This window comes from Hydra vulgaris, chromosome 12, assembly GCF_038396675.1.
Source record: "Hydra vulgaris chromosome 12, alternate assembly HydraT2T_AEP".
Classification (NCBI taxonomy): domain Eukaryota; kingdom Metazoa; phylum Cnidaria; class Hydrozoa; order Anthoathecata; family Hydridae; genus Hydra; species Hydra vulgaris.
This window is the reverse complement of record NC_088931.1, coordinates 76177501-76190223: the sequence shown is the minus strand read 5'-3', so window position 1 is coordinate 76190223 and position 12723 is coordinate 76177501. Positions and strand designations below refer to the sequence as shown.

General features: G+C 27.3%; 1 protein-coding gene across 1 annotated transcript in view; it reads left to right on the top strand.

Moving 5' to 3' along the window:
* The window catches only part of LOC136089017 (carbonic anhydrase 5B, mitochondrial-like), a 62325-nt gene that overhangs the window by 30464 nt on the left and 19138 nt on the right, over positions 1-12723 (top strand). Inside the window, exons 4-5 of the mRNA XM_065814484.1 lie at positions 10343-10408; positions 10580-10905. Of these exons, the coding sequence (XP_065670556.1) occupies positions 10343-10408; positions 10580-10905 (392 nt within the window). The remainder of the gene's footprint in view (positions 1-10342; positions 10409-10579; positions 10906-12723) is intronic.

Sequence of the window (12723 nt, the reverse complement as noted above, 5' to 3'; positions counted from 1 at the left end):
TTCAGTTTTTTTGTGTCAACCATGTGTGCTTTTTCATTCCGAACACAAGTCTAATCTTTGATGACACATAAATTCAGAAGTTACTTTCATGATTTGTCGATATTTGTAATTTAACTTGCCATTAACAGTTACAAACCTGTCACTTTGTTTTTAAAAGTTTATTTTAAGACTATTGTTTCCTCTTCCAACAAGTGTTATGGAAATAAATATAATAGTAATTTGGTACTTCAATAATTTTTCAAGTTGTTCATGAAACGTAGATATCTGTTAAAAATTATTGTGCAGAATAGATTGGGGCAACTCTTACGTTTGTAATGTGAAAGGACTGACGAGTAGCTCATTACGTGGGCAACTAATTTTTCTTCCTTATGTTTTCTATATTTAGCTGTTCTTTTTTTTTGTAGAATTATCTGTATAAAACCTCGACTAATTATTTTATTATTTTTATTCTTTTAATTCTAAAGTGTTGAGATAAAGTTTTTGGCATACTAAGGGTGAAATGCAAGAAGCGAATTTGAAACTTGAAGTCATACTCCAAACATAAAATCGGACTTGAGCTTGCAGAATCGTGTTTGCAGCAATAAGAACTGTTCTTTGTGAGCCACTTTTACCTAAATTTAAAACATTAAATGTGTTCATAATCAACATAGACCTAGTTATACATCTCCAACAAAATTTTACCCTTATTTTAGTGAAGTAAGCCAATTTTGTTACTCAACAATGTAATCTAAAGTTATGTTCATATTCTTTTCAGTATCAGGGACCTATTTTGTAGAAACATTTTCAGCAAATTGTTAATAATAAAGAAAAAATACTCCCGCAATTCAAATTTAATTTACGACGTTATTTAGTACTTTAAGTTATTAAAATAAGATAAGAAATTTAAAAATCAAGATCATTCAACAAAAAAGAAAAAATCAATTATTATTAAGAATTTTAATGTCTTTATCAGATTTTCACTGAAAATATTTATACGTAAAGGTACCTGCAAAATTATTATTGTTATACATTTATTTAGTTTAAATATGTGGACTATTTTTGCAAATTATCTTGCATTTACGTTATTTATAACACTTTAATATATTTTTTGATGATACAAAAGAAGTTTTATTTATTATTATTTTGAATTACCATATAAAACCCTAAACGAGAGACTTGTCATTTTTATAATTGTATTTTTACCTTTTTTTTTTTTGTTTATTTATTTGCTTGTTGTTGTTGTTGTTGTTGTTGTTGTTATTGTTGTTGTTGTTTGTTGTTTTTTGTTTTTTTTTGTTTTTTGTTTTTTATTCTTTTTTTTAAACTTTAAATATAAAAAAATATTTTTTTATTAATTTTTCTTAACATCTTGCAATTGTCTTTTTTTATATTGTTTTTAATAACATGATACGGATATTTAGAAGCTTATTCAAAAAGGACTTGGTGACTAATTTATGCCTTCCTCTTGCTCCAGCCATTTATTTTGTTATATTTTTGAACAGGGTAAACATTTTTAAACGGAGAAATAAACTAAACTAAAGCCGGTAGGAAGCTGTTGCATCTCAGAATTATTTGAAACTGTAACAGTAACAAGGAATCAGTAAACTTAGAACGAGATAAAAACGGTAACCGGAAAATTTTTATTACTGAAAAATCAGGTGAGACGAGACTCGAATGGCTAGAAATTCCGAAAAAACCAAAAATAACAAAATAGATTTATTCTCAAAATTTCTCTGAATTTTTTTGTATATTCGTATAAGTTTACCCTAGTTCGATTTTTGTAACTTTAAATAAAGTAAATTAACTTGCAACTTACTCGAGTTGAATTGTCACTGTTGACTAGGTTGCCAACACATGATTTCATTTATAAATTTATACTTAATACTACATTAAAATCTATGATTTCAAAATATATAAAAATAAACAATATAAAAAGAAAAACATATCCTCCTAAATCTCTGTAGGACAATCGTATCTAATATAATATGGTGGTGTATATCAACAAAATACTGGCGTTTGTGTATAATCATGCTATAATATACAGCGATATATCAACAAAATACTGGCGTTTGTGTATAATCATGCTATAATAAACAGCGATATATCAACAAAATACTGGCGTTTGTGTATAATCATGCTATAATATACAGCGATATATAAAAATAAGTATACTTTCATACAGGATTGCACATCCAGCTTTGTTAAAAATTGTTTACTGAAGAGAAAGAAAATTTTATTTTATTAAAATAAGAAAATTATATTTATAGTTGCACGTAGAGTAGTATTTAAAAAAAATTAACATCAGTCAAAAGTTTTTTTTTGCGATTTAGTAAAAAGTTTGAATAATCAATAAACCTTAATACAATAAAAAAATCTTACCCATTCCTTGCATCGATTACACAAAAATAATAATAATAATAATAATAATAATAATAATAATAGATACCATTAGAAGTTTGACACAATAAAAATTTATAAAGGTATAAGAAAATAATATAAAACATAAATAATTAAAAAAAAAATCCCACAAAATATTTGTTGCAAGTTCACTACGAATTAAAACATATATTTATATAAATATATTTATATAAATATATATATCTATGGTAGTAAGAAATCTACATCTTTATATAAAACTGAAAAAGTGAAAGGAAAACAAATTGCTATCAACAGCACATCAAATAAGTTTTAAAAAAAAAAGATTATTTTAAATATACTGAAACAAAAAATTTCATTCTTACAAGGTTGTTCTTGTTGCTGTGCTACCTAAAAAATAATAACAATTTTGGTAAAATAAATAAAGATAAGTCAAGGATTAAATTACTAAATATTTTAATTAAAAAATTAAGCTTCGTGGTTTAAAACTGCATTTGTTTAAAAACTTGTGCGGCACTTTGTACTATGGTAATGTTTACAATAGCGATGTTTAAAATGGACTGAAATAGCGAAAAACCTTTAATGATTGTTTGCTCACAAAGTTTGTTCGCAAAACTCGACAAGCAGAACGAGGGGGTTCTGCTACTTTAAGCAATATTATATTTAGATTCAATTGATTCAAGGAATAAAATATTTTAAAATAATGTTCATATTAAACGAAATTGCTTCTTTTTTTCTTTTCAAAAAGCCACAATCTTTAAAAGTTAAAAAAAATATTGTTAAAATTAACAAAGTTGCAAAATGCATGTTACCGAGAAACATTATGTGAAAGTATATAAAATAGAAAATTTCGCACTCAGCCGGCACAGGACGTAAAATAGACGTCTTTTTAACGTCAATTGAACGTTATGAACGTCTGTTTTAAGTTTAAAAGATGACTTTTTAACGTACTATTTGGGGAGGAGGGGCGATCGGGTTGGGGGCATTGGGAGTAAGTATAAGTAAATATCAGTTAATACTCCATATTAGATTTTTAATGAGAAGCAAAAATCTAATATGGGATTTGACTAGAGAGAAAAATTTAATACAAGATTTTAACTGAGAAGTGAAAGAAAAAGGCGGTAGTAAAGGTCTAATACTACATTAGTATGTAGTATGATTAGTATGAGTATGTATTGCCGGAAATCGGTAGTGCATTGCTACTGTGGAAAACAGTTTAAATCAGATAAATAGATTAACATTTGGTATCTTTTTTATTTATTTTTATAAATTATCTTCCAGCAATGAAAAAAAGTTACCGAAAAAAGAAAACACTTTTTTAACCTTTTGTCAATTTAAATACACTCCATTACGCCTATGACTAAACCAGTCGAGGTTTGTATACTCCGCTACCCTTACGGCTGTCCGATGACTTGTTTACATTTTATTAATTTTTCAAAAATAATAAATAATAATGGAATAACTAAAAAAAAATAAAAATTACTAATAAATTACGTTGTCATTTAATAATAAATAATATTAATTGATGGCGTTGAAATACAACATTAGTTTTCGCAAATTTAATTTTTCTAAGAGAATGCTTTGAAATCAGAGCTCCATATATTTTACGGTATCCACTGTACTACTCTACCTTGTACTTGAGATGAATATCTAAATTTATATATTAAAAAATCATGTCGGCAATTAATCTCAGAATCAATATTCGGCGTTGCCGGCATCACCGATAATTTCTTTTTAACCTTTTGTTTACCAAACCAAAAATAAAATGGTTTAAATTATCTCAGATATTCTAATAGATAAAAGATAATTTTCAAAAAAAATTAGTTTAAAACTATTGTTGTCATAGAAATAAAATTGGTACTTCAGAATACTATCATGCTAAATCTAGGATATTTTAAAATTCTTTAATTTTATGTTACTTATGAAATTTTAACTTTTGCTTGTGTTAGCACAGTTAACATGAATTTTGTATATTTAAGACTAATACAAAGTTCATGTGAACTGAAATTACCAAACAAACAAGCATACTTATTTTAATTTTACAGAAAGCCACCCTAACAAAACATACAGAGTATGCTTTTTTTAAAATGTCAAACAAAAACTAAAAACTTTATCCTTTGTTTATTTTAGCGTTTATTGCTCAATCTTGAAAATAAACACTTAAAATAAGTTCTGGGGTTTGAAAAGATTTGCAGATTCTGTACCATGAAAGTTAGAGGCAACTTTCATAGCTCTATTATCCATTCATTTGTAGTAGTAAATTTCTTCAGAAAAAACTCCGTTGTCATTATCACTTCTTTGAAGTTTTTTATCTTTTTCATTCTTATTGGCAAACACTTTCGGTTGTTTTGAATTGTTGCATATAAAAAATTTTCTTGAAATAATCATTAGTAAAACCAATAAATGGACGTAACTTAAACAGTCTTTGTTATCATTTAGAATAGCCAAGTTATGATTGATATGTAGATTAACTAATATTTCAACAAATTGATTACGTGAAAGAATACTGGATATAAATGCAGCTCTGAGACCAGGCTCATGACACCAATAGTTTGTTCGTAAGGAAAGCTTATAGTAATCCATTAGAAAATTCATCCCAAGAAATGAAAAGAATTCCTTATGATCAATAGATTTGACTCTCACTGAACTTTGGGTAATGCACAGTGGGCCAGAATATAACAAAAATGAGCAAAATTAGAAAACGTCGAAATACAGCCATATTATACACCTAATTATATGTTTTTGGGAACAGGGAATCCATTACTGACATCAGAATTGAGTTTTGATTGCTCTGAGCGACGCGCTATTTAGGACAATCATGACTTTTTGGTGTTGCAAATTCGACACTTTCAGATGGTGTGCAAACTCTAAACTTAAGTATATTTATGTTTATGTCAAATGATACCGTTTTGCTAAAAATCTTGGTGATTCGAGTTTGATTCAAAACATCTTCATTTTTATATATGGGATGCTAAGAAAACGTAATCTGACCCTTAAAAACATATGGTTCCAATAGCGCAAATTGGATTGGTTGTTCCAACATTGGTGTGCCCGCTGGATATATAAATCAAAGAATGCTAATAAGAATTATAAATCATTTTATTTAGAAAAAACTTTTCACAAAAGCTACTTTTGAAATAAGCAAAATACAAAAATTTCACACGCAAGAAGCGGTAAAGTAGTAGGCCCGGTTTTACAGAACCCATTCCAGATGTAAATCCGCTATTGAAAAGTCTTCAATGAGAAAATCGTATTACACCAGAAGTTAAATTTAAAGCTTCAACAGCCGTTAATGCCTAGAAATAATGATGAGTTTCCGGTTTTGAATAATAATTTTAACTTCACTTTAATTTAAGACACAAAGAAATATGGTACCGTTTTCTTATTTTTATTATGGACTGAAAAAAAAGTTATTTTAAAAACAACAACATGTTGGCTCTGCGCCATAGGGGTCCAAGTTTTTGCCGTATTAAAAGAAAAAAATTCTGTCCTCAAGAAAAAACACGGCGCCCTGATCCCTAATTATTAATTTATCAGATTGTAATAATAAAAAAACGTTTTGAACGTTTTAGATTAATTAAAGATTTCAACAACAATCTTATATAAATCTTAAACCGATATTTGAAAATAACCATTTACCGTCTTGAAATAACTTAAAATTATAACTGACAAAAAATAGGGTAAACAGGGGAGCAATTTTTTTACTTTCACATTTTTTAAAAGTTAAAAAAAAATCTTTAAAAAAGCGAAGCCCCGTTTTATAGAGAATTTTGTGCTCTATCTAAAAATGTAAAAATATTTTTTGCTTTAGCAAACTTGAGAATTCTCCCCCTTGTATAGAAATTTTTATTTTTAAAAAAATCAATTTTAAAACTCACAAGACAAACATTATATTTTACTAAACTAAAAAGAGCGTTTTGTAGAAAATTTTATGAAGATCGAGATTCTTATTTTAAAATTGTATTTGCTAGTTGCGGAAAAAATTTATGAGAGAAAAACAGAAAAAAATAATTTTCAGGAAGAGTAAACATACTAATTGCTTGCAAAAATGCAAACAACTTACAATGAAGAGCAATTGCAACTTGCAATAGAACAAATTTTTAAAAACGCAAAATGTTATTCAGAAAAGATTCAGAGGCATACAACATACCAAAGGCAACTCTTCATAAGTGGGTGCACAACAATGTCCAATCACATGGTAGAGGTATAACTACCGTGCTAAGTCCAGCGTTTTAATTTATTGTTGTTTTAGTACTTATCAGTTTAGTCGATTGGGGATTCGGCAGAACGTTCGCAGATGTCATTGCAATAGTTGGGGTTATTTGATATCTACAAATCAAGTTCGTCATTTGTTTCCACCAAACGGTATACCAGATCAAGAATGGTATCAAGCTTCTAAATTAAACCTCAGAGTAACAGGCAACATTTCGTCTCTCAGAGATTCTTCTGGTACCAAGGGCAAAATTAATTTTATTTCAATACACTTCAAAAGTAGTTTCTTGAAGCAAATATTTACAATAACACTTTGTGCAATTTGTGGAGTTTTGACTAATTTGGATTTTCAGGTGATCAAGATAAATAGCATATAAATAGTAGACTTAGTTTTAAATGCCCTTTAAAATTGGTTAACAATAATGAAAAAATTAATTACACAGTCGGTAATTGTGTCAACGCTGCCGGTACCATTTCGCCACCATTCATAGTTTATACATCAATATTACGTCTCAACAAAAACTGGTATGTAAGGGGACAACCAAACACTCTTTTTACAACGTCCAAGTTGGGTTGGATGGAAGAGAAACAATTTATTCAATGGCTCACTAAAGTATTCATACCGGCAGTCTAATTAATTTTAGATAGTTTGTTTTGGTCTACTTAAATTGTGTAGTTTACTCAATTAATGAATTATTCAAATAATTTTTTCAATTACAAGTATTCACATTTTAGTATTGGACGGATACGTCCCACAAGTTACTTACGATGTTGCATGCTTTTGAATTGCCAATAACATCAAGCTGATATGTTTACCGACTCATTTGTCCCACAAACTTCAGCCAAGGTAGGTGCATATTGTCACGTTAAGCTAGTTTTAGTATAGCAGCAATTTTATGCAGCTGCAAATTTCAGCTACTTAACAAAAGAAAGTTTCATTCAACTACAAGCAAAACTTTTTAGCTCCGGTGACGCATTTACGCGAACACAAATAATTTATGGATTTGAAAACACTGTTTTGTTTCCACCTGATATTAGCAAAATTAATCAATCAAAATTACAAATTGTTCAAACATTTCAAGTACCATCTCAGCCTGCTTTATCATTTTCATCTGAGATTGCTTCATCATCCTCAACCTACTTCATTATTATCTTACATCAGTCAGCATCAAAATACAACAATTCGCAAACTTCAGAAATTAATAACAACACCAGAGACTCTGCTCAAACGTATCAAATGTTGTAACACTTCACAGAAAGACTCAAAGGCAATTTGAAAAATGTTTTGCAGCGCCACCATGTTGACACACAAAAAAAAACCAAAACACTCAACACAAATCCGAGAGTTAAAGGCCAGTTTCTAAGTTTATCTGAGGTGCTTGAGAAACTAAAGCAAGACAATAAGGCCAAATAGTCAAACAATTGCAACATTCAAAAAACCGAGACAAGACAAAAACATCAAGAGGTTAAAAAAGTGTCACAGTGTTTGGGAAAAGGCATTGCCAACTCAAAACAACATGAGGTACCAATGTGAGGTTTTTAGTTGCAAGTCTTGGGTTTGTCGATCGCGTTTACCCAAAAAATTCAAAATAGATAAAGAGTTTTCTTGCATGAAAAAGTACCGTGGACTTGCTTCTGACCATAAAAAATAACTCCAATTTATTTAACATATAAATAGATTTTTTCTTATATTTGATTAAAATAGTTTTTTGTAAACTTAACTTTTAATAAGACTAATTTCACTTTAGTTTTAATTAATTTAATTTGATTTTATTTATATCTTAATTAATTGTTATTAAAATTGAACTAGTTTCCCTTCTCCTAATGATTAGGGGAAAGTAAACGGGTTTTTTCTTCATAAAAATCTATTTTTTATGAAAGAAAAGTTCTAATACTTCAAATTATTTTTTTCTCAATTTTTATATATTTATATAATATAAAAAATTCTTTATAAAACGAAAAAACAAACAAAAAAAAACACATAAAATATATATATATATATTTTATTTAATAATTGAATTTGAAGCTAAACCGTTTACTCTTACCTCAGTTTATCCTAGCAACTTTATAACCGTAAACCGGTTATTCCGAACAGCTGACAACTGATTCGGTAAAGTTTCTTAAACATGTTAATAGTTAGAATAAAAAGTTTGATATTTTTTTATAAAAAAAAAGTTGATGAAATAACGTTAAAATTTTATAATTTTAAATACGTGATTTTGACAAAATTGATAAATTTGTTGCTTTTTGATTACATGGCATCGCGACTAATGATCAACCGAATATCAACGTTGAAATAACGTTATGCGCCCAATTCGTTATTAAGGCTACATACTCAGTAAAAAAAACTATTATTGAAAAAACTTTAAAATTTTGTTAAACAATAAATGTTAACTGTACAAAGTATATCTGACATAGTATAATACTACATACATGTATTATACAGTAAAATAGCTATTAATTGCCTTTTAAAGGTCAAATATGTTTATATATGTTGAAAGAAATGAAAGTAATTAAAAAAACATTTTATTTTATTATTCAGAAAATCTCAAAGTTGCAAAATAAAAAACGTTATACTTAATAATTTAAAATCTAAAACATAGATAAACAATTTTGATTTACATTATTGTCTACTATCGTTAGTTTAAAATTGAAATATTTATTAATAGTATTTCAGTTTGACGTTTATAATTTCGTACATGACGGCATCACATTATTTTAAAGTTATAACACAAGAATCAGTAAATTTATTAATTTTATTTTTGTAATATAAAATAAGACCATTACAAACTTGACAAAAAAACAAAAAACAAAAAAAAACACTAACTTCACAAACAAATAAAAAAACTCCATTTATACAAGTTTTCTAGACAGCATTTTTGAAGGAAAACAATTACTATTCTTTTGCAATATCGTCGACATTCTTGTATTGATGAATGGCAATCCTCTTAATGAGTCCCCTATTTTACACCTTCTTAGATTTTTACATCATTCACTACTGATCTGTCATGGAAACCATATATACATTGCAAAGTTAGCATCTGCTAAGATTGCTTCTCTATATCGTGCTCGCCATTTTCTTACTCCCAATTCCATTCTCTACCTCTACAAACCTCTTATTCGTCCCTGTATGGAATACTGTTGTCACATGTGGGCTGGTTCTTCTAATGATACTCTTTCTTTTCAAGACAAGGTCCAAAAATACATTGTTAATATAGTTGTTCCTGATATATCTGCCAAGCTTGCACCGCTCTCCCATTGCGTAAGGTGGCATCTCTTTCTCTTTTCTACAAATACTATCATGGTTACTGCTCTAACGAGCTATCACCTCAAGTTCCTACAAACAAAATTTGTTCTCGCTTGACTAATCATTTAGCTAAATTGCATCCTTTTATTATATCTATTCCTACATGCTCTATTTAAACCTTTTATTCGTCTAGTTTCTTTCCTCGCTCATCAATGCTTTGAAACTGTCTCCCATCTTCATGTTTTCTTGATTCATACAACCTACAATTTTTCAAGTCTTTTGTCAACCGTTTCCTTGCTCTGTTACACTGTTCTTTTCTTCCTAGTAACTCCCAAATTAATAGTGGTTGCCTGAATTTTTGTTGGAAGTGAATATGTTTAAAAAAAAAATAGTTGAATGATATATTCTATATTATACTATTTATGATATTAATAGTAATTTATTTTTATTTTTAAATATTTTGAACTTCTTGGTCTGGTCTTGATATTTTTTCCTTTTATTTTTGATGTGTATTTTCAACTATTTTAGGTATAAAAAAAGTTAATAGAGATACACATATGGATGAATTGTTTTCATACGCTGACGGTCCATTAGGTAATTTCTTTATTCTAATTTAAAAGTAATATGTATATATATATATATATATATATATATATATATATATATATATATATATATATATATATATATATATATGTATATATATATATATATATATATATATATATATACGTTACAACATTCATAACTACATTTTAAATATAGGACCAAAGCAATGGCCTAATAGCTGTCTCAATTCTCCTGAAAAAAGACAATCACCAATAAATATTATTACTCAAGGTTCAATAAGAATGGCAAATTGGAGCCCACTGAAAATAACTTACTTTACGCATAAAACACTTTATGAAAATGTTTATTTGGATAACTATCGAAACTATCTTAAGATGCGCTCCGAACCTGGTTCTGGAATAACACTCGAGGGAGGAGGACTTGAAAAAATAAACCTTTTATCCGAAGTTCGTTTTCACTTTGGATGCGCATCAGATCGAGGATCAGAGCACCAGATTGATAGCAAAAAATATCCGTTAGAAGTAAGCATTAAACTAAAAACTATATATATATATATATATATATATATATATATATATATATATATATATATTATATATATATATATAATATATATATACATATATATATATACATATATATATATATATATATATATATATATATATATATATTATATATATATATATATATATATATATATATATATATATATATATATATATATATATATATATATATATATATAAATTAGTAAAAAACACTTTTCTAACTTTTATCTTCTACTCTAAGTTTCACCATTGCTGGATCATCAGGAAGAGTTCTGATGACTCCTTCTGATGATCCAGCAATGGTGAAACTTAAAGTAGAAGATAAAAGTTAGATAAGTGTTTTTTACTAATTTATATATATATATATATATATATATATATATATATATATATATATATATATATATATATATATATATAAACTAATTTAAAACATCAGATAATACGAATTCTTTCAATACTAAATAATTGATTTGAAATTTTTGCCGGATTATAGGCACCGGCAAATAATATATTATCATATTATTTGCCGGTGTCATGAAATAAATTAACCCCCATAATAAATTAACTCCCGTTGCGTAAAAAATTACCCGGGGAGTTAATCTATTTTGAAATAGATTAACTCCCCTTGAAATAAATTAACCCCTGTCGGCGAAACAAATTAACTCCCCATAATATATTAACTCCCTTGGAACAACTTACAAAACTTACGAATTACAAAAAAAGTTTTAACTTGATGTTTTCCAAATGTGTTGTTTTTAAATCTGTTAATTAGTTATTGATATAGATATAAATTATATTTCTACGATTATAATATCATATGTTAATAATGGCAATATATATATATATATATATATATATATATATATATATATATATAATATATATATATATATATATATATATATATATATATATATATATATATATATTAGTAGAAAATCACTTAACACAAATTTTTTCCATTTAAACACTGTGTTTCATCAAACAAAGATTCATCAGAAATGAATCATTTCTGAAGAATCTTTGTTGATGAAGCACAGTGTCAAATGGAAAAAAATTTTTTAAGTTATTTTCTACTAATATATAATTGCTCTGTTCTTTTAAGAACATTGAGCACTCTATTGTGTAGAATACTTTTTAAAGTTGTTTAAATATATAATATATATATATATATATATATATATATATATATATATATATATATATATATATATATATATATATATATATATATATATATATATATATATATATAATAATATAGGGAAGTGGGGTCATAACAGCCCCCGAAAGGTTTAGATTAATGAAATATGAAAATAAAAACGACCTGTGTTTTTTTATCAGTGTATTTCAACAAACAACAACAACAAAAAAAAGCTTTTAATTTTAGCAATTTAGAAAAAAATGCAACAGTTTTTGAAAATGTTATTAAACACAAATCGCAAAAATCGCCGGGGGTATACTTTTCGTGGTACAAGTTTCTGATTCAGAGCAAGATGTCAGAGATAATTCTTGCAGTGAAATAGTTGGTGTTTGAGACTTGGTAGTTAGATTTGGTGTTGCTGAATCCATCTCAGGAAATGACCTGTTGGTTGTTTCTGAAGGCTCAAACATCCAATCATCAAAAACTTCAGGATTAAGTGGACTTATTCCAGTCTTTCTGAAACAACTTACAGCTGTCAACATGTTTGCAGATTTCATATAAGCTATTCCAAATAGTTCTGGAATCTGATATCCTGTCACAACTCTAGTATAATGTGTAAGCAGCCAAATACAAACTTCGTT